Here is a 22,863-nt window from a genome sequence, read left to right as displayed (position 1 = left end):
TCCCCCAGAAGTGGGGGCGGCGACCTGCAGCAGCTCCTGCTGCCCCCCCCCCCCCCCCCCCCCCCCCCCCCCCCCGGCCAAGCCTCTAGCAGCCGGCTACCTTGTAAGGGTCAGGAAGACGGAGTCAGAATCCTGGTGCTGCCTTCCCTCACTGCTCCAGACGGGGGCGCTCTGGAGGGCAGCGGTGCCCGTGCCCAGCAGGTGGCGCACTCGGGCCTCCCGCCCCAGTTGCGGACACACCTCCGACACACCTCAGTTAGAGGATGGGGATCTCAAGGAGTGCCTCCCTCTGCCGAAGCCGAAGCCGAAGTTCCCCCTAGAGAGGCGTGCACTGATGGGGCAGCTGCCACGTGGCAGGAGGCAAAGGATGGTGACAAGCACCTGCCAGGTCTCAGCAAGGAGTCGTCGATGTTACCCTTTGCCAGTGCTCCTAACATTTTGTGTGCTCCTCCTGTTCATGTCCAGACCACACTTGTAAGTCACATTATTTTACTTCAATGCGTCCCTGGAATAGACAGGGCTTCTCCAAGTCAGTTCATTTGAAAGAAAGTTTCCTGGGTGATTATGGACAAGACCTGCCCGCCCCCAGAACAGGCTGTGAGGACAGTGTTGAAGTGAAGAGCTTCAGGGGTTGCATCTGAGGGGAGCCCTTGGGAAGTGGATCTGGGGTTGTGTGTGTATGGGGACTGGGGAGAAAGGGCCAGAATATGGGGCTTGCGACCTCCTGCCGGGGGCCCTGCCCTGCCCTGCCCTGCCAGGTCCCTTCCTCTCAAGACTGTCAAACAGCCATTTACAGAGAAGAAAACAGCTTGGTGGAGGGCAGGCAGGTGCCAAGACTCAGCAAATCAGTGACCAGGTCAGGATTAAGAGGTTTTCTGCCCACGTGCTGGGAGCAGGTGGTGTTACCGCATATAAGAGCAGGCAGCTGAAGCTGGGCTGGGTGGCTTTCGTCTGAGTCTCGCACGGTTCAGCAGCACAGCGGAGGGAGTCCAGGGCCCCCGGCTCCCCACTGGGCAGTACAGCCTGCCTCCTACGCTGATGTCACGGCACCCAGGTCTCGGAGGCCTCTCCGACTCCGCCTCCTGAGGGAAGGTTCCGGAGCAGGGCGTGGGGAGGGCAGCAGTGCCGCTGGACAGCCGTCCTGGCCGGGAAAGGAAGGGAGAGGCTGAGAGGCAGACAAGACAGTCACACGGTGAAAACCTGACACATCCAGAGAGACACCCCCACCCCGGCCACCCACCCACGGAGTGACTGGCCTCGGAGCAAGACAGAGGAAGAGGGGACGTGTGTCTGCATATTGTCCCAGACTCGTGACCCCAGCTCTTGAGCTCTTCGTGCAGGTGGCAGCTGTGTGCGGTCCGGTGAGCAGCTGAGAGTGGGGAGCTGGGACCCCCGGTAAGCATGGGCTATACCCACTGTCCTGGGCACTGGGAGAAGGGGGATCCCGGGCTTGGGCCAGCCTGGAACACCTGCCCCCGTAGCCATTCACTCCTGGTCTGGCCTCCTGCCACCTTTGGGATTCCAGCCACAGTAGCCACTGAATGACACTGTCCTGAGCCTGGACAGATGGAGGCTCGTAGCCTGGAGAAAGGAAGAATCAAGGGGCATGGCATCCAGTGAATTGTCTGTGACCAGGGCCGGGGCACCAGGGCAAACTACCAGAGTGGCAAAGAGAGAGAGAGTCTCTTTTGGCCTCTAATACTTCCTTTATCCCTTTCTTTCTCTCTTTCTTTCTCTCTCTTTCTTTCTCTCTTTCTTTCTCTCTTTCTCTCTTTCTCTCTTTCTCTCTTTCTCTCTTTCTCTCTCTCTCTCTCTCTTTCTCTCTCTCTCTCTCTCTCTTTCTCTCTTTCACTTTTTTTTTGTTTGTTTTTTAATTTGAGAGAGTGAGAGCAAGTATGCAAGCAGGGGAAGGGCAGAGAGGGAGAGAGAGAATCCCAAGCAGGCTCCATGCTCATTGTGAGCCCAACACCGGGTTCAATCTCACAACCGTGAGATCGGGACCTGAGCCAAAATCACGAGTCGGACCCTTAACCAACTGAGCTACTCACGTGCCCCTCTTTTTCTCTCTTTGAGTAAGTGACTTCCTTCCTCTGTGCCTCAAGCTTCCCATCTGTGAAAGGGGAATAGGAAGCCCTACCACCCAGGGTTGTTATGGGAACAAGGTAAAGTCGGGCACGGGCATAAACTGTAACTACAGTTTTGCTTTCCCTCTTGTCAAGTCAAAAAGCAGTCAACTTAAACATGGATTAGTTCTTTTTAGGAAAAGTTGATCCTGTAGCTTTTTTTTCTTAGGTGTGGCCATTAAATTCCATGTTCTTGCCACCCGTCCACCTTCCAGAGCCCTGAAGGCCCTGGCCCTCCCAACTCCCGAGGCTCACACTGGTGCAGGAGGCCAGGGCGAGGCTAGGCAGCCTCTACAGATGCGGCTCCCCATGGCAGCTGCCTGCCGGCCCTTGTTGAATTGCCTTCCCTGCCAGCCGGGCTGGGTACAGGTCTCCAGAAGGACCATGCGCCTGCTGTGTTCCAGAGCTCTGGGGCAGGGGTCAGGGCTCAGGTGTCAGGCAGTGTCCTGGGCAGAGGATCAAATGCCCCAGCGCGTCTGAATGGGCCTTGTGAAAAATTGATGCTCGCCCTGGGGGGCAGGTTGGGGGCCAGAGTGGCCTCACACGGGGCCTGTGGCTGGGGCTGCCGCGGATCACCACGCTTGGTCCCACAGTTCCTTCCTGGGCCTGGCCCTGGCCTTGGCCTTGTGCTGTGTGAGGCAGTGGCTGAGCCCACCCCCAGCCCTGGATCAACCCCCAACTTTGGGGGGAGAGAGGTGGGGACAGACCCAGACCTGATAACATAATGCATATAGTCAGGGCTGGATAGACAGGAACATCAGGGCTCTTGGCAGCCTGGGGGTGGTCAGCGAAGGCTTCCTGGAGGAGGTACTGTCTGAACTGAGCCATGAAGTGTAGGTGGGAATTTACTAGTCGGAATTCCAGGCAGAGGGGTCAGTGTATGCAAAGGCCAGGAGGTATGAAAAGTGTTGGTGTATTTCAGGAGTTGTGGGTGCTGAGGATGGCCTAGGTGCAGGGACAGGGAAGGAAGAAAGCAGTGAGAGGCAAGACTAAAACATCAGGAGCCACATGGTGCTGGGTCTTAAAAGCCAGCCTGGGGGGCTTAGAGCCCCCATCCTAAAAGCAGGGCATGCATGAGCACTTAACACTTAGCCGGTGACCCTCCCCTCGGGCCAGGCTGCTCCCATCACCCAAACTGCTTGGGCAGCCCTCAGCTGGGAGGCTGGAAATCAAGTCCTATTCCTGAACTTCCCCTGCCCTGCTGTGTGACTTTGGCAAGTCTTGGTCCCTCTCTGAGTCCCTTTGCCCATATGTCCAGGGGAGGGGGCTCCTAGGAGCCCTTTAGAAATCTCTGAATGACTGTAACCAAGAGAAGAGCTCAGCTGCTCTGGGCAGTGGAGCTGGTGACGGTGGCTGAGGCTCAGGTCACGCAGGCTGGGCTGTGGCCAGAGGGAGAGAAGCCAGGGAGGGAGTGTTCCCCAGGGGGAGGAGTAGCTGAGGCTTTGGGAAGAGCCCAGGTGACCCCAGCCAGGCTCAAGGCTGCCAGGGCTGGTTTTCTCAGACACTTCACATGGTCTCTCCCTCTGCAGAACTGTATCTGGCCAGGCAGGAAGCAAGAGCATCTGACAAAGGACATGGTGATTCTTCAGCAGGTGAGTGTTCCCGGCACCCCCATTGACCTTCGTCTTTCTACGCCAGGAAGAACGCTGTTGGGTGACTCATCCTCCCCCATCCCATATTCTCCCATCCATATGGTTAATGGTAGGGCACCCTCCCCAATACTTTCTCTTAGAAACCTCCTATCTATGCTTCAAAACCCAGCTGTGAAACTCCCTGACTCTCGCAGGCCCAGTCTAGAACTGCTCCCTCTGATGTGTCTGCTGGGGCTTCCCTTTCTCACTACACTCACCCTACTGGATAGAGATTACTTATTTACGTACATCTCCGAGTTCCCAGGCATGTGCAAAGGCCCAAATGTGGGAAAGCCTTTGGGGACAGGGAATAGGAAGTTGGTCAGTCTGTGAAGCCAGACCAGGAAGGGTCTTGAGCCTGACTGGGGAGCAGTGACTGGGGGATGACCTGGTGGGAGCTGGAGCTCCAGGGGGTAATATGGAGAGAAACAGAGGTGCTGTGCCCGGCTGAGTCCTCCAGGCCCCTTTCCTTCCCAGGGCCACAATGGTCCCTGACCCTCAGCCCTTCCCCGTGATCAGCCTGAGGCTCTAATGAGCTCCTGGTCTCCAGAGCCAGGAATGTGGGCCCTGAGCCAGGTCGGTCTGGCACCAAGCCCTAGGGCTGGTGGGAGTGTGTGCCTCGGGGGCTTGGCCAGCAGCTCCACATCCTCCAGGCCCGTCAGAGGCCAGCGGGCAGCTTTGTCCTGCTGCCGTGTGTGTGTGTGTGTGTGTGTGTGTGTGTGTGTGTGTGTGTGTGTAAGAGGAGTCAGGTTTCTGGTTTCCAGCAGGGAGAATCCGAATAGATGGTCTTCCAGCAGTAGCACTGCTAGGAATTTACCCAAGGGATACAGGAGTGCTGAGGCATAGGGGCACTTGTACCCCAATGTTTATAGCAGCACTCAACAATAGCCAAATTATGGAAAGAGCCTAAATGTCCATCAACTGATGAATGGATAAAGAAGATGTGGTTTATATACACAGTGGAGTACTACGTGGCAATGAGAAAGAATGAAATATGGCCCTTTGTAGCAACGTGGATGGAACTGGAGAGTGTTATGCTAAGTGAAATAAGCCATACAGAGAAAGACAGATACCATATGTTTTCACTCTTATGTGGATTCTGAGAAACTTAACAGAAACCCATGGGGGAGGGGAAGGAAAAAAAAAAAAGGAGGTTAGAGCAGGAGAGAGCCAAAGCATAAGAGACTCTTAAAAACTGAGAACAAACTGAGGGCTGATGGGGGCTGGGAGGGAGGGGAGGGTGGGCGATGGGTATTGAGGAGGGCACCTTTTGGGATGAGCACTGGGTGTTGTATGGAAACCAATTTGACAATAAATTTCATATATTAAAAAAAAAAAAAAGAATAGATGGTCTTCCATCCCAGGGCTGGAGGAGACCCCCTCTAGAGCCCCTTGGCTTAACAGCCTGTTCAAAGGCCTGCCCGCCATGGCCAGAGCCAACAAGAGAAGGAAAGTCATTGTCTCTGAGCATTTGCTGGTGCCAGGGCCTTGACTGCAGGCAGGGCTGGGTGGGCGGGGGCATTTACAGTCCCCAGAGGGGCGGCCTGGGCCACCCACAGCTCCCAGGGGGATTCTCCCTTAGGAAGCTTGTGAGGCAGGCCTCGGGCTGACGGCGCCCCCTCCCCCATTGCTCTCTCTGAATGCGGGCTGATCGTCCCCTGTGGGAGAAGGTGTATGCCGGCTCTGCCCACCCCTCACACAGAGAGTACATTTCTGTTACTGCTTTGCTCCCGAGAAGCGTCCCAGCTCTGGCATCCAGCCAGCTATGCAGGCCCACGGGCACAGCCCACCCACCTGGGCTCCCGTTTGGGCTTCACTTTTGATGAGCGGACAGACCTGGGGCGTGTTCTTCGGCCTTCCTGAGCCTCCGTTTCCTCACCTGTAAAACGAGGGGTGGGGGGAAACCCTCTTTCCTCGGATGGCTGTTGCGAAGATAAAATGCAACGTGCTGCTTCCTTCACCTGCCTCTCAAGCCCGCCTCTCTCCTCCCTTCCTCCTGCCTCTCCCTCCCATCCTGAGAGACCCTGGTTCTCTCTCCCCCATCAGGTCTGCCTGCCCTGAGCACCTCGCTTCCCGTTTTCCTGGCTGCCTTCTCCTCAGGCCTTCAGGTGGCCGCTGTTCCCTTCTGGAGGCTTCCCTGCTCTGCCCACGGTAGAGTCTGATCATACTCCATCTTTTTCCTCGGCTTACCTGAGGCCTCCAGGTGAGCCTGGAAGTGGGGGGCAGCCCTCGTCCTGCTCCCCACGGTCTCCTCAGCCCCTCAGCCCTGGCACCAGCCCACTCAGATGAGGCTGTACGCTAAAGAAGGAATGACTGGTAGGACACCCTCACTTGGCCTAAGGAGCTAGGCAGACAGTGGTGCCCACCTCAGAGGAAAGCTTGAGAATGAAATGTCCCGGTGCATATACAATGCTTAGTCTGACGGAAGCGCGCTCCGGGATGGTTAGCTGCCATGATGACAACCAATGAGATCATGTTGGTAGTGTTCCTGTGCATGAGAATTCCCTGTTTCTCTCTCTCTCTCTCTCTCTCTCTCTCTTTATTTGGTACAAAAATCTCAGGAGACCTTGAAGGACATGATGGATCTTTCCCCATGTGGGAAAGATCGGTGACCGAGATTTGTTCCTCCCTCTCTTCCTCCATCATCCCAGCCGTTCTGAGACCCCATAGGGTCCCAGGTAGAGGAAACCTCTGTATAAACATGGGAGAAGAATCCAAATTTCTTTACTCATGAAAACATTTATTTATTGAGGGTTAAAATTCTTCAAAAGTAGCATCCACACTGGTCCCAGTACGTGCCGGGCAGTCTCTATATGTGATTTCCTTTTATTGGCATAAGGCGATGAGGGTAGGGATTGTCCTGTCCATGTCACAGGTGAAGAAACTGAAGCCCAGAGAGGGCCATTTAGATATAAGCTGGGACACGTCAGGACAGGGAAGGGAGCCACCAAAGTGAGAGGGTGGCAGGCAGGAGAGGAGACCCTGAGAGGGGGCTGCTGTGCAAGGTGTATGGGTGTGATACAAGGAACAGGCACAGGACTTGGGGAAGGAGAGTTCAGACTGCCCTGTGGGGTGGCATTTGCAGAACACAGGCTCTTTCCTAGGGACCCTGAGGAGGTCTGGGCAGACCCGTCGTGTGGATTGGGGTGGGGGTGCCTGGAGATTCCTGGCATATCAGAAGCTGCCTCCCCTCCAGCCGCGTTCTCACACACCCACCCAGCAACGTGGCACTGAGCCCATTCTCTGTACCAGGCTGGGCACAAAGGATGCAGAGATAAATTGCTCCCTGTCCTGGAGCAGTTACCAGACGGCAGTGGGAGGTGGCTTGAAACATGGCAAGGGCACCTTTGAGGGGAACTGTAACAGCAGGAGTCCTGGGGTGGAGTGGGGGTGGTGGGGAACCTGGGGAGGGGGGAGGCTTTTGCCCTGCCTCTGATGGTGGATGGGGTGGGGGGCAGCACCAGGGAAGGTGCTGAGGCTGTTGCAGTAGCCCCTCGCATACAGATGGGGGACTGAAGTCTCTGGAGGGTGGTGGGGGGATAGGCCCAGGTTGCAAAGCCATCTGGTGCTTGCAAGGACCCAGAGATGTGTGGTGCACATGACACTCTTTTAAGGACCTCAGGGAGGGCTGCCATGCTTCAATATGATACAATTTCCGGCTCCCTGGTGGATCCCGAGTAGGGACTGAATGTACTTTGCCCGGATTCATAAGCACAGGGAGGTTTGAAGATAAATTTGTGGGCTGTTGATAACAGTTGGATTGACCCTTTTATTAGAATATAATGTCCTGCTTTGTCTCTTACAACAGTGTTCTAATGATTTCAAGTCTATTTTGTCTGATGCTCTAGCCACCCCAGCTCTTTTTTGGTTTCTGTTTGCATGGAATATATTTTTCTATCTTTTCACCTTTAATCTCTTTGTGTTTTTGGATCTAAAGTGAGTCTTCTGTAGATAGCATATAGTTGGATCATGGGTTTTGTTTTTTTTTTTTTTAGCCTATGCTGCCAACCTCTACCTTTTTTTTTTTAATTTTTTTAAACATTTATTTATTTTTGAGACAGGGAGAGACTGAGTGTGAGCAGGGAAGGGGCAGAGAGAGAGGGAGACACAGACTCTGAAGTAGGCTCCAGGCTCTGAGCTATCAGCACAGAGCCCAACATGGGACTTGAACTCACAAACCGTGAGATCATAACCCGATCCAAACTCAGATACCCAACTGACTGAGCCACCCAGGTGCTCCCAACCTCTGCCTTTTAATTGAAGGGTTTAATTTGTTTCCATATAAAGACTTTTGCCATTTTGTTATGTTTTCCTCTAGGCCCTTTCTCCCCCTCTCCCCCACCCCTCGAATTCCTCTATTACTGCCTTCTTTTGTGTTTGATTTTTTTTCCCCAGTGTACTCTTTTGATTCCCTTATCATTTCCATACATATATATTCTAGTGGTTACCCTGGGGGTATACGATTAATATGTTAAATTTCTAACAATCTAGTGGTAGTTAATAACAACTTAGCTTCAATGGTACATAAAAATGCTGCTTTTGTACAGCTCTGTCACCCTTCTTTTTTCGTACTGTTACTGTCAGAAATTACATCTTTATACATGGTGTGCCCATTCACATAGATTTATAATTATTGTTTTATGCATTTGTCTTTTAAATCATATAGGGAAAAAAAGGAGTTACAAACCAAAATAACAATAATGCTTGCTTAAAAAATTTTTTTTTGTATTTATTTTTGAGAGCAAGAGAGACAAGGTGCAAATGGGGGAGGGACAGAGAGAGAGAGAAACACAGAATCTGAGGCAGGCTCCAGGCGCTGAGCTGTCAGCACAGAGCCCGACGAGGGGCTTAAACCCAGGAACCGCAAGATCATGACCTGAGCTGAAGTTGGGAGCTTAACTGACTAATCCACCCAGGCGCCCCATGCTGGGTTTTATATTTGCCTATGTAAATATACTTTTGTAAAATTACCTTTATTGGAGTTCTCTATTTCTTTGCTTTGAGTTACTGTCGAGTGCCCATTAGTTTTAGCCTGAAAAGACTCCTTTTAGCATTTCTTGTAGGCAGGTCTACTAGCAACAAGCTCCCTCAGCTTTTATTTACTTGAGAATGTCTTAGTTTCTCTGTCGTTTCCGAAGGATGGTTTTGCCAGATAATGAATTTTTTTAAATTTTAATTCCAGTGTAGTTAACATGCAGTGCTATATTAGTTTCAGGTGTATGACGTTATGATCCAACAATTGCATATGTTTCTTGGTGCGCATCAGGATACGTGTACTTTTAATCCCCGTCACCTATTTCACCCCTACCCCTACCCCCCTCCCTGCCCTCTGGTAACAATCACTTTGCTCTCTATAATTAGTGTCTGTTTCTTGGTTTGTTTCTTCCCCGCCCCCCCCCCTTATTCATTTGTTTCTTAAATCCCACATATGAAAGCATATGGTGTTTGTCTTTTCTGATGGACTTATTTTGCTTAGCAGTATACTCTCTAGATCCATCCATCTTGCTGTGAATGGCAAGATTTCATTCTTTTCTTTGTGGCTAATATTCCATTATGTTGTGTGTACATTTATATATACACACATATATGTATATATACACACACCCCATCTTTATTCCTCTATTGATAGACACTTGGGATGCTCCCATAGTTTGGCTATCTTAAATAATACTGTAGTAAACATAGGAATGCATGTATCCCTCCAAATTGGTATTTTTGTATTCTCTGAGGATTGGTATTTTCGTATTCTTTGAGGAAATCCCTGGTAGTGTGACTACTGGATCATAGGGAAGTACTATTTTCACTTGAGGAACCTCCATACTGTCTTCCACAGTGGCTGCACCAGTTTGCATTCCCTCCAACAGTGCATGCGGGTTCCTTTTTCTCCACATCCTCGCCAACGCTTGTTTCTTGTGTTTTTGATATTAGCCATTCTGACAGGCGTGAGGTGATAGCTCATTATGGTTTTGATTTGCATTTCCCTGATGACGAGTGACGTTGAGCATCTTTTCATGTCTGTTGGCCATCTGGATATCTCCTTTGGAGAAACGTCTCTTCATCTTTTCTGCCCATTTTTTTAATCGGGTTTTGATTTGGGTTTTGGTGTTGAGTTGTATAGGTTCTTTAAATATTTCGGATACTAACTCTTTGTTGGATATGTCCTTAGCAAATATCTTCTCCCATTCTATAGGTTGCCTTTTAGTTCTGTTGGTTATTACCAGATATTGAATTCTTACATTTGTTTTTCCTTTCCGTACTTTAAATATATCATCTCACTGCCTTCTGGCTTCCATGATTTCTGTTGAGAAATCAGCTATTATTCATATTGAAGATCCTTTGTATGCAACGAGTCTCTCTTATTTTGTCTTTTGACCATTTGATTTTTAATGCGTCTCAATGTGGGTCTTTTTTTTCTTTGTGGTGCAGAAAATTTTTATTTTGATGTGCCAATAGTTGATTTTTGCTTTTGTTTCCCTTGCCTCAGGAGACCTATCTAGAAAGATGTTGCTATGACCAATGTCAAATAAATTATGGCCTGGGATCTCTTCTAGGATTTTTGTGGTTTTAGGTCTCACATTTAGGTCCTGAATGCATTTTGAGTTGATTTTTGTGTGTGGTGTAAGAAAGTGGTCCAATTCCATTCTTTTTCCTGTGGCTGTCCAATTTTCCCAACACCATTTGTTGAAGAGACCACCTTTTCCCCATTACATATTCTTTCCTTGTCAAAGATTAATTGACCATATAATTATGGGTTTATTTCTGGGCTTTCTATCCTGTTCTATTGATGTGTCTATTTCTGTGCCAGTAGCATACTGTTTTGGCCACGACAGCTTTGTAATATAATCTGAAGTCTAGAATTGGGATACCTTCATTGCTTCTCGGCCTTTTGGCTAAGATCAAGTGTAGAATTGGGATCCCTCCAGTTTTGTTTCTCTTTTTCCCAAGTGCTTTGGCTATTGGGGTCTTTTGTGGTTCCATACAAATTTTAGGATTGTTCTAGTTCTGTGAAAAATGCTGTTGGTATTTTAATAGGGATTGCATTAAACGTGTAGATTGCTTTGGGCAGTACTGACATTTTGTGACAATATCTGTTCTTCAAATCCATGAGTATGGAATGTTTTTCCATTTCTTTGCACTGTATTTAACTTCCCTCATCAGCGTTTTATAGTTTTCAAAGTACAGGTCTTTCACCTCCTTGGTTAAGTTTATTCTTAGGTATTTTATTATTCTGGGTGCAATTGTAAAAGGGATTGTTTTCTTAATTTCTCTTGTTGCTGCTTCATTATTGTTGTTGTATAGAAAGGCAACAGATTTCTGTATTGATTTTTGTACCCTGCGACCTTACTGGATTCATTTTTCAGTTCTAGTAGTTTTTTTGGTAGAGTCCTTGGGGTTTTCTGTATACGGTATCACGCCATCTGCAAATTGTGACAATTTTACCTCTTCCTTGGCAATTCGGGTGCCTTTTATTTTTGTGGTTGTTGTTGTCTGATGGTTATGGCCGGGACTCAATGTGGCTCTTTTTGAGTTCATCCTACTTGGAATTTATTGAGCTATTTGGCTGTAGATTTGTATCTTTCATCAAGTTTGGGAAGTTTTTGACCATTATTTCTTCACATTGTTTTTGCCTCTTTCTCTTGTCCTCTCCTAGCATACATGAAATGTATGATGATGATTCCCATCATGCACATGTTGGGCCACCTGATGTCGCACAGGTTTCTCGGGTTCTGCTCATTTTTCCTAGTCCTTTTTTTTTCTTCCTGTCCCCCAGACTGGATAATCTAATGAACCTATCTTCAAGTTTACTGATTCTTCCTTCTGCCTGTTCAAATCTGCTGTTGAATGTCTCTAGTGAATTTTGCATATAGGCTATTGCACTTTTCAACTGCTAATGTTGTATTTGGTCACTTTTAATCATTTTGACCTCTTTATGGATACTCTGTATTTGGTGAGATGTTCTGGTTTCCCTCTGTTCTTTGAGTATACTTCAGATAGTTGATAAAAACCTTTGTCTATGAAGTCCAATGTCTGAGCTTCCTCAGGGAAAGTTTCTATTGTTTGCTTTTTACCTGTGAATGGGCCATACTTGTTTCTTTGCATGCCTCATAATCTTTGGTTGAAAACTGGACATTTAAAAAATAATGTGTTGGGGCGCCTGGGTGGCTTGGTTGGGTGTCCAACTTTGGCTCAGGTGATGATCTCATGACTTGTGGGTTCGAGCCCCACGTCAGGCTCTGTGCTGACAGCTCAGAGTCTGGAGCCTGCTTCAGATTCTGTATCCTTCTCTCGCCCTGCCCCTCCCCCACTCGTGCTCTGTCTGTCACTCTCTCTCAAGAATAAGTAAAACACCAAAAAAAATTTTTAAACGTAACGTGATAACTCTGGAAGTCTGATTCTTCTCTCTCCCTCTGTCTCCAGTATCTTGTTGCTTCTTGTGAGTTATAGTTTTAATGACCTTTCAAAACTATCTTTATGAAGAGTGTATTCTTTGTTGTGTGTGGTCACTGAAGTTTTGAAAACTCCTAGAGCCAAAAACAAAACAAAATTACTTTCAGTCCTGCAGCTGGGCTGTGTGTGTGTGTGTGTGTGTGTGTGTGTGTGTGTGTGTGTGCTGGGCATGCCTTCAATGCTTAGGCCTTAGGCAGATCACTTCCTGTCTAAATGGAGCTTGAGGGTCAGTTTGAAGTGAGAGCTTAGGGTGTTCTTGGGCTTTTTCTGAACGTTCTTCCAACCCTCCACATGAGGTGTTCTAGATTTCCTACTGTATGCAAGAGCTTTTCAAAACCCTTATTCCCCTGGCTTTCCTGCAGGCTTTTTGGAGTGTCTATTGTTTGTTCCAACTGACTATTTCCATGCTTCTCCCTCCCCCCCACCCCACCCCACCCCACATAGCAGTGGTCTCGTTGATTGGTCTCTGAATGTTTTTGACCAAAACCCTCCCTACCTACTCCTCCACCCTGTAGGGAGTTCCAAGCTAGAGAAATAAAGGCAAGCCCTTGGCATTATTCCTTTAGGGAGCTCCCAGACTTGTTAGAAGAACCATAATTCTTAGATAAGGGGTCTGTTCTGCCCCGTCAGGCCCTAAGATCCCGCACCAGGGATACAGGCTTCCATCTTCAAGATTGCCACAGAGAGGTGCGGGGGGAGGGGAGGTTAAAACCCCACAAAGTTCTCCTGCTGGGTTTCAGCCACCTTTCTCTTTAGTAAATGTTCGGTTGGTTACTATAAACATCTGATGATTTTCCAGGGTTCTAGTATTGTTGCTTCTGACCATTTTTACCACATTTTTTTCGTATTTTTGTAAAGGGATGAGTTCTTGAGTTTCTTCTTTGCCATTTTCCCTGACGTCACTTGCTCGTGACAGTTGGCACAGTTACTAAATGGAAGCTTTTTGTCCCACCTTGCTGTCAATTGTTGGGTAGTCCCTCCACCCCCGCTGAACATCAGTCTCCCCATCTGGCCAGAGCTGGACTGGATGGGGGGGTATGGCGGGGTGAGGGCAGCACCATGCGTTTGTGTGAGGCACTAAGGAAGTACAGAAAAAAGGGTAGTGGAGAGGGGATATTAAGGACAGGTGGCCCGAGTCTCTGTGGAGCCTGGGTGGCTGGGTGGCAGAAGGGAAGAGGATCGTGAGGTGAAGCATTTCTGGCAGAGGGCTCGGCACAAGCAAAGGTGAGGAGGGATGCCTGGATGGCTCCGTCAGTTAAGCGACTCTTGATCTCAGGTCTCGATCTCAGGGTTGTGAGTTCAAGCCCCATGTTGGAACTTAAAAAAAAGTGAGGATAGGGAGCCCCTATCCTGTGTGTTCAGGGAAGCAGGAGATGAGGCTGGAACAGCAGTGAGCCCTGGTTCTGGGAGAGGATCTGCTGATGCCAGAGTGGGTCACAGGGGTATCAGACTTACTTCCCAGACCTGGTGTGCAGGCTGCCTGCGGGGAAGGGGCCCAATCCCAGGCTTCAGCTAGGGGTGGCCTGGGTGCATGGGGTTGAGCAGTGGCTCTGGGCCAGGCAGGGCCAGGCTCTGAGTACTTGCTGGGTCTCCCTGAGGGGGGCCTCTCTCCATCCACCAGACCTGATTTGCCATCTCTTCCTTCTTCCCTCTGCTTCTCTGTGATGTGCTCTTCCCTCTCATGTCTGCCTGAGATAATCATAACGCCCAGGTACCACCCCTAACGTGACTTGCTCAGTTAATAAGAACCAGCACTCATGCGGCCATTTTTTTTTTTTTTTTAAACAGGAACCACTCTGAGTGAGTTACACACATAAACCTTTTCAATCCTCACAAGCAACTCACGAGGTACTGTTATCTTGTCATCCCACAGATGTGGAAACAAAGGCACATACAGGTTGAGGAACTTGCCCCAGGTTACACGGCTTGAGGGGCCCAGCCAGGGTTGAACCTAAGCCGTCTGGGTCCCGAGTCCAACAGCTTAGTGGCCAGGCTATCCTGTCTCTCCAGGACTAATCCGTCCCTCATCTGGTGGCACTATCCTTATCTGGGTCTGGATCTGGTCCATTCCCAGGCCTGAACTTGCGAGGATGGTGTCCCCTAAGCTTTAGTCTGAGCCTGTGAAGCCTGGGTAAATGGACAAATGGAAGGATGCCTGGAAACCTATCCCCGGCACCGTCCTGTGTCTGAAGGGCCCTTCTCCCATGGACTCCTGTGGGTGGGTGGGTGGGCAGGGGTACGTGTGCTTATTCTGTGCTTGACTGGGGGAAGGATCCCTCCTAAGGGCACGGTCCCTGGGAGGGCATAGGAAGTAGATGGGAATCGCTGCAGCCCATCAGCTTTGTGTGGGGTGGCAGAGGGCTGGGTCCCTGAGGCCCGGATAGGGGGTTGGGGTAGAAGGAAGCCCAGATCCAGTGGGGCAGCTCTGAGTACTGTGTGAGGCATCACTGTCTCCTTTCTTGCCATTCCCCCTTCTCCCTGCCGTGTTTTTGTGGGACAGTTAGGCTTCCAGGATTCTAGATAATGCCAAGGGCCAAATATGGGAACAGTAGGGCTTGAAGAGAGAGGAGAAAGGGGAGGAAGAAAACAGAAGTTAAGAAGAGGGGAGAAGGAGTGGGAGCAGAGTCCCAGGGCCTGTGCCTGCCGGACAGGATGGTGGCTCACCGCCCAGCATGGACCCAAGCCAGGTGCCCAGTCCCATGTGGCTGCCAGGACATAGGAGCCCAGCTTGGCGCCCACTGTCCTGGAGAACCAGGGGACACCCTTCCCAGGTGCCTCTTCTGCCTTCTGCAGATTACCAGCTGGCTGGCCTCCAAGCTGGGTGAGGAAGACCAGAGACAGACTGTTCGGAAGCTTTTCTCCCCTAAGCCCCACATCCCTACCCTTAGGAAGAGTTTTACCTGCCCTCCCTTTCCAGAGGTAGCCAGTGAGCTAGTAGGATCTCTCAGGCACCTTCCCGTCCGTCTTAAAAATTATGAAGTTTATTGCGTTCCACTCCATAACGTCCCTACGTTCCTTTCCAAAGAAAACCTACAGATTGAGTTTCCAGGTGCCCGGTGGATGCTAAGGTCCGCAGCTCGGTTCTGCGGCGCTACACGCTGCGGTCTCGGTGAAGCCGGCTGCGAATCCCCCCACAATGATGAGGTGTTGGGGGTCCCGAGGAGACGGGCCAGGGCCAGGGCTGTGCGGGCGCCCCCTCCCCGTTCCCGCGGGCGTCACCTAAGCCGCCGTTGCCATGGGCACGCAGCAGATGGCCGGGTTTAGGGTTCCCGGCGGCGGTGCGCACGGGATTAGGTGAATTAGGGAGCCGGAGCCGCCGCCAGACCGACCGCGCCATGGAGCCCCCTGCCGACCCCGCGGAGCCCTCCGATCCCGCCGACCCCTCCGACCGCGCCGAGGCGCGCGCCAAGCCGCAGGGCAAGTGGGCGCTGGTTCGCAGCCTGAACCATGCGTTGAAGACCTACGCGGTCCTGCCGGTGAGGCCTGCGCGGGGAGGGGGAGGTTGCACCCTGGGAATCCCGCCCCGTGCCTCTGTTTCCCCGCCTGGCAGAAACGGGATGAGCGGCAATGGGTGGCAGAGCACCAGGGTGTGTGCAGACAGCCCCCCACCCCACCCCCACCCTGGCACCTCATGCCTTCCCTGACTCCCAGAGTGAACTTGGCCCCAGCCAGCCCCTCCTTGCGTCGGGAGCTTTTGCACATCCCAAATGGGAATGTGGGTTCAAGGTGAAGTCTCTAGTGGGGCGCCTGTCACAGTGGAGTGGTATGAGTGGGACCAGGTTCAGGCGTGAGTGCCTGGAATCTGGGGACAAGAAGGGCTGGTGATGTAAGACTGGAGCCCAGTGCCCCTTTCCTCTCCTTCCCCTTCCTGTACCCCCCCCCCCCCCCATCTCCTTTCTTTTCCATCTTCCTTCCCTCACCTTGTTTTTGGTTCAGGCTGCTCTGCAGATGCTCAGAGTCTTTATCAGTCACTGATTTGATGAGTGACTGTGGCCAAGTTCCTTTGTCGCTTTGGGCCTCAGTTTCCTCATCTGTAAAATGAAGACTTTGAACCCACCTGCATTCTGATGCCCCAAGAACTTTTCCTGGGACCAGGAACTTCTCCTCTCAGACAGGTTCTCAGGCCTCACAATTCTCCCTGAGGCCAGTTGGCTGCCATTTTCTCCCTTTTCCTCCAGTTGAGACCTAGAGCAGAGGAAAAGTTAAGCCACTGCCCTCCTTGTGACAGTCCTTGGTTAGGAGAGTTCTAGTTGCCTGTTTCCTGTAGGCCTGAGCTCTCTGCTCAGCCTCTCTGAGCCCCCATTTCCCACTCACATGAAGTCTTTTATTTCCGGTTCTCCTCTGTTCCCGAGGTGGGGCATATCTCCTGTGTGCCAGGCTCTGTGCTGGGTTGGGGGCAACCTCTGACCCCCAGCTGCCCTCGGCTGAAACTCTTAGCTTGCCCCTTGGCCCACAAGCCATCCAAGACCAGGGATCCTGTCAGTGTTTCCTGTTTTGCTCACAAAACTGGGTTCAGAGAGCTGTCCAGAAAGAGTCCTGGATTCGGAATTTGTCAGACTTGGGCTTCATTCCGGGTTTTACTACAAAACAGCTGGGTGAGTTTGGACAAGCTTCTTGACCTCTATGAGGAGATGAAGTGGAAATGGAATCTTCTGCCTGAGGGCTGTCAGTGAGATAATCATAGGGAAGCATCTCACTTCCTACCTGGCCCGTTGTGGGTGTATTGTGAGTTAGCATGGGGCAATGTCCTGGCTAGCCTGGCCGCCAGCGGTTAGTGTCTGTCTGTCTGTCTGTCTGTCTTGGTCTCTTTCTTTCTCATGCTATACATTCTTCATTCTTTCTCACACACCCTCTGTCACATGCTCTCTCTCTTACATACACACACACTCTCCCATCGAGAGACAAATTCTGTTTTTCTGTGTTAGACTCTGACTCTAGGGAGTCACAGAGGAGACAGACCCAGCCCGGTCCTCGGGGGCTGCATGCTAGTGGCAAAGGGTCACACAGATGGCGGTCACCCCAAGTGGTGCTGGCCCTGGGGCCTGGAGGGATGCCTCCGTTCTCCACACAACAGCCAGAGCGAGGTTTTGAAAATGTAAATTCATCATGCCATTCTCCGGCTTAAACCCTCAGTGGCTCTTTGTCATACCTAAAAAAAAGTCCAATTCCTGTCTGTGGTTATGCCCTGTACAATCTGGTACTTGCCCATGTTCCCTTCACATCCTCCCCTCCTCTGTCTAGAGGCACGCTGCCTTTCCCATCTGTTTATGGCTCTGTCCCCAGAGCTGGAAAGGGACCGACCCACAGTGGGCTCTCCGTAAATAAGAGCTGAATCAGTGAATGCGCTCTTCGGGGGTTGGGGGACGGGGGAGAAGGAGGGGAGGCGGGGAGGGGTTGGAAGGGCTGTTATTTGCTCTGGGTCTGGACAGACAGGTGGCGTCCTCTCAGTGGAAAGGTGGGAGGGGTAGCGGGCAGGTGGAGAAGAGCGGTGTGAGCCAGTGTGGCAGGTGGTCCTCGGCCTGGAACTCAGAGCTTCTGAGGGGTGTGTCAGGAAGCGCAGTTTGGGTGTGGGACGGGAGGGGTACACGGGGTGCCCCACGGGAAGCAGCCAGGCAGCCCCAGCAGGCACACCGCACACCCACACCGTAGATGCTCAGGAAACACGTGCGTTCTCCTCTCCAGAGCCCGTCTAATTTTTCCTCCTTTTTCTGGGAGGAAGCTGGGGTTTGGAGCTAACCTGTCTCTGACGCACGTAACCTCCCACAAAGCGGCAGCCGTGGCCAAGAAATAGTTGATTCCAGTGGGGATGAACAGGAGGAGTCTGGGGCAGTGAGGAGTTGGACTTGGGACTCGCTGAGCCCACCCCCTGAGGCATGTGGAAACTGAGGCTCAAGTCAGGCAGCGCCTTGTCCGTGGCCCAGCTGAGCAAGCTTAGCTTCCCAACTCCCAGGCCACGTGGTTTCCACGGGGCCATCCCCTCAGGTGAGGTTCACTGTCCTGTTTCATCAGCGGTTCTATTCCTAACTGCTGCTTGGTAAGTTACAGAGGGTCTGTGTTCTCTCACCCTCCTGGGGAATCCTCTTATTCGGATTAGGATAAAATCTAACTTTTACCTGCAGGCCAGTGAGAGTTGATGGTGCTGGAGCTTGACCACCTCTGTGACTGCCATTGTCCAGCCCAGTTGTTCTCCACCCTTGGTGTGCCTGGCCCCTTCGCCGTCCTCCCCGCCATCTGCAGCGATCGATTGTGTGAACGCGTTTGCTCAGTTGTCTGTCTTCTGTCTCCTCCCAACGGGAAGGTAGACTCCGTGGTCACTGCTGGATCCCCAGTCTTTAGATCAATCAGTGCCTTGTATTCAGTAGGTGCTCAATATGCGTTTGTGGAATGCACCAGGGCTGAAAGTGGTTGTTTCTCCGACTCTGGGTTTTAAATTTGGCTTCCGTGTGCCTTCACTGGGTGTGTGGTGAGAGCGGGGGACACAAGCGTGACACCCTCCCGCTCAAGGTCAGGGTTCTCCCTCCACAAGCTAGGAGGCAGGGTGGTAGAACTCGTATCACAGGGTCCAGCACAGAGCAGTGTCACTGCAAGAAAACCCACACCTGTGACTATGACACTTGACTCTGGAGGTGATGGAGACTGTTTGGGTGTCCGGTGGGGATGCCTCCTTTAGGACAGAAGGGAAGTGGTTTGGGTGAATTGGTGTTTCTGCCTGAGCCTCGACAGATTTTCTGTACGTGTGTGGGGTTGTAGAGCCTTGGGGAGAGCCGGGTGCTGGACAGCCCTGGGTTTGAAGCTGCCCAGCTGTATGCTCTTGGCTCCTCCCATCTCTGCTTACCTATCTGTGAAATGGGGACTTGGCTGTTACAGAGGAGAGATTGAAGACATTGCATAAGTGCCCAGCCCGGGGCCTGGCACCAGATGGCTCCCAGCAAGTGCAAGCTCCCCTTCCTTCCCTCTCCCGTGGTTGGCACAGGATCCCCTGGCAGTAGGAGCGCCGAGGCACAGGATCCCCCTCCCTGCTCACCTGGCCTGGGATTCTCTCTCACCCACAGGGGGATTATGTCTGGATGGACCTGAGATCTGGGCAGGAGTTCGATGTGCCCATCGGAGCGGTGGTGAAGCTCTGTGACTCTGGGCAGATCCAGGTGGTGGACGATGAAGGCAATGTGAGTAGCCCCCTACCTCCCCTGCCCCTGCGGGAAGACACAGGCTGACAGGGGCCGGGCAGCAACCTCAAGGGGGCAGAGGCGGTACCGTGCCCCTCCTCCTGCCTCTTGGACACCCCCTCTTCCATGGAACTTTCCCACTGCCTCCGCGAGAGGCTGCCTCCCCTCTGCCCAGGCTACCAGTTCATTTTCCGTAAGCACTCGGTCTGTTCTGTGCAGTATGAGAGATGGGTGTGTGGAGGGCACGGGTGCGTGCGCGGTGGCGGGCCGGACGTGGTGCCAGGCTGAAGTTCCACAGGGGTGCTTTGAGTCAGACAGCCTGGATTCAAATCCCACCTTGCCCACTTCCTTATTAGTTGTGCAACCTTCATCAAATCCCCTTCCCTTCCGAGCCTCGGTTTCCTCTTCTATAAAATGGGGATAATAATAGCTGTCTCACTGGGTTATTGTCTCAAAAAGTTGGGTCCCACATAGAGAACACCTCAATAAAGTCAGTCAGTCTAAAAATGTCCATAGTCTTGCTCTATTGGATTATGGTGTCCTAGGAATTCATTGTCTGCCTTGGCACTGCCCTGGGAATCAGTCTAACACATTAACCCTTTACTTCTCGTGGCCCTGAAGGAAAGGGACACAGGAGGTGCAAGTTGGTAAGTTAGTGGGAGGGGGAAGGGATGGAAAAGTATGAGGTCAGGGCCCTGCCCTGGAGAAGGCCGGTAGCCTGGAGGAGGACCCATGGGGGAAGCACATGTGTATGTGGCTTGGGGACGTGGGGATATGGTACTGAGAACAGGGTCCCAGCTTAGGGACATGAGGGATCCAGGGAGGTTCAGTCCCACTGTAATTTGGGTTGTGCCTGGTGCTGTGCCCAGTGCTGGGGAATATAGAGACAGAACTGGGTTTCTGTCTTGGGTTCCTAGAATGCTGAGGGCAAAAGAGGGTACAGTGACAGGGAGCAGAAGGCTCTCCTCAGGGCAAGGGCAGGGATCAGGAGCCAGGTCCTGGACACGGGGGGGGGGGGGCAGGGGCATCCCTGCTGTTCCTGCAGTCTTCAGGGACCCTCCCCCCCGCCGTGAGATGCACAAAGCCCTTTGGCCTAAGCTCCGTCTTTGGGTCCTCGCAGCACCTGTGAGAGGCAGGGAGGGCAGCCAGTGTTACCCCAAGGGGAAACCGGGACAGAGAGGGACCACCAGGCCTGGTCAAGCAGCTGGTAAGTGATGGTGCTGGGATTAGCACCCAGGACCTCTGGCCTTTGTGTATGTGTTTCCTCTCCCAATATCTTGATGGCGACTCTAGGGCTCAGATTCCGTGAAACCATGCTTTTGTCCCTGGGCTTTAGAACCAGAGTCCCTGCCCCGTCATTCTGGTGGCTGTGGTTCTAGGACCTTAGAGGAAGCCACTGTGAGGTTGCAGCCAGAGAAGGGGGCACAGGTTCAGCTGGCAGCACAGACAGGGGCACGCACCCTCCTGCAGCCCCGAGGGTGGGGCCCAGGGACCGTGCCTGCAGGCTTACATTTCACCTGGGTCATGTTGCATGTCAGATGGTGTCCCGTAACTGTGTCACTGGATCCCAGAGCTCCCCTCCCACCTGTTCCCACTAAAGACTTGAGAGTGGGGGCTGCAGGCGTGGAGGGATGGGACTGGCTGGCCAGGAGAAGGTCAGAGAGTCTGGTTTGCCTCAGTGGCACTGGGCCCAGGGCTTCTGGCCCCCTCTTTCAGGGGCTTCCCCACTCTCATTCCTACCCCCCAACCTGACCCCTCCGACTTCTAAGACTCCCTTAACTTGACAGCCGAGACCAGGCGAATCCCATCTGGTTCCCCCGAGACCCCACAAGATATCTGTCCAGAGAGAGTTCTCTGTGAAGCTTTGCTGAATGAATGAATGAATGAATGAATGGTTATGGTTCCAGTCTTCATTGAGATCCTAACATTCTGCCTTTGCCCAAGCTGTTCCCATTGCCAGATACACCTCTCCTTTCCTTATTCTACAGATCACGTGGTTCCCCTTCCCTCTAAACTCAGTACCAAGCCAGTTCTTTTCCAGATGTGTTCCCAGTCCTTGGTTGGGATTGGCCATGTCCCCCCCCCCCGTCTTCCCCCCTCCCTCCCCCCTCCCCCCTCCCCCCTCCTCCCCCCTCCTCCCCCCCACTTCCCCCCCTCCGGCATTCCTTCAGGGCCAGGTCTCAGTTTGTGCCCTGGTTACACTTTGATCTGTGCTATAAGTGCCTGTGGACATTGACCTGAGGGGTGCTGACCTCAGTTGGGAGTCCCCTTTGTGCAGGAAAGGGGGAGGGAGAGGCTCAGTTCTGCCATTTCACTGGGTAAGCCACTTTGTCACTTGAGTGTGACTCCTCGCTATTAAATGGGGGCTGGTGATTCTGCTGTGGGATTTTATGAGGAACAAATGAGAACATAGATCTCCTCTGTCAAACCAGAAAGTATTAGAGTAATAATACCCAGCCCTGGTTGGGCAATTACCAGGCAGCAGCGCTTTTTAGACATGGTGGGAGTAAAACAAAGGTTGACCTTTCATGTATCAGTTAATTCCCCCAGTGTCCCCAAGAAGAAGGGACTGTTCTTCTAACTCCGATTTCATAGATGAGGTCATGGAAGCTCAGGAAAGCCAGGTGGCGTGCACAGGGTTTACAGGGTCACACGGTGGCTGAGCTGCCTCTTACCTCTGGGCTGAACTGTTAGGGTAAGGATTATGGGGACCAGAGGCTGGGGTCAATGGGAGAGGCAGACAGCCTGCCCAGGCACCCTCTTCCCTCTGGCCTGCATCAGAGCCTAGCACCAAGTCCGTGAGCAGGGACCAGGCAGAGGGAATTTTCCAACTGGATCAGCTTTTATCAAGAAATAGGATAAAATGGGAGAGAGGAATGTTCCACTCAGGACTGGAAAGTCCAGGCGGGTTCTTCGATCTCACCATCCGGCCCATTCATGCCTCGGGGAGGGCCGTGTGAGGGCCTGACCTGGATGGAAATGCTTCTGGCCCAGGAGGTGCCCTGAAATGCCAGGGCAGTTGGAGTTGTAGGCTATATGGCTGGCCCTGTCCCTGATCCCTCTGAGGGTATTGTGCAGGCCCCCATCCTACTCTGGTCCAGGCGAAGTGAGAGGGCGGGTATGAGGGACTATTAGGGTCTCTCCATGACTAGGATTCCTGCTTCTAATTCAGAACTGGTCCAGTAGTCACCAGTTAGTCATGTCCTAGCAGATTTCCTGCCACATCATTTGTGTCTGGCCCACGTATGAGGCACTGTGGACCCAGGATGTAGAAGACCTGGCATCTGGCCTCCATGAGCCCCCAGCCTTTGGGCACGTTGGGAGGTCAGAACTGCATTCAGACAACAGCAGCCCAGGGTGACCACTGCCTCGCAGTGGGAGACCCAGGCAATGTGCGAGCCCAGAGGAGGCCCTGACGTGGCCTGTGGTGGAGGTGAGGGGGATGGAAGAGTGGAGCATGTGAGGCTGGGCAGCGTTGTCAGCAGAGGCTTTAGA

At 52.2% G+C, this 22,863-nt stretch overlaps 1 protein-coding gene across 1 annotated transcript in view; it reads left to right on the top strand.

Annotated features, from left to right (window-relative positions):
- The first annotated feature begins 19,242 nt into the window (after positions 1 to 19,242).
- The window catches only part of MYO7A (myosin VIIA), a 65,843-nt gene continuing 62,222 nt past the window's right edge, over positions 19,243 to 22,863 (top strand). The window contains exon 1 of the mRNA XM_047071845.1: positions 19,243 to 19,368. Within this exon, the coding sequence (XP_046927801.1) occupies positions 19,270 to 19,368 (99 nt within the window). The 5' untranslated portion in view covers positions 19,243 to 19,269. The remainder of the gene's footprint in view (positions 19,369 to 22,863) is intronic.

This window comes from Lynx rufus, unplaced genomic scaffold (genome assembly GCF_022079265.1).
Source record: "Lynx rufus isolate CCGP_SWC_20201006 ecotype Redwood Valley unplaced genomic scaffold, mLynRuf1.p SCAF_9, whole genome shotgun sequence".
NCBI classification, from domain to species: domain Eukaryota; kingdom Metazoa; phylum Chordata; class Mammalia; order Carnivora; family Felidae; genus Lynx; species Lynx rufus.
Note: the sequence above shows the minus strand (reverse complement) of the source record. Positions and strands in the feature narration are given on the sequence as shown.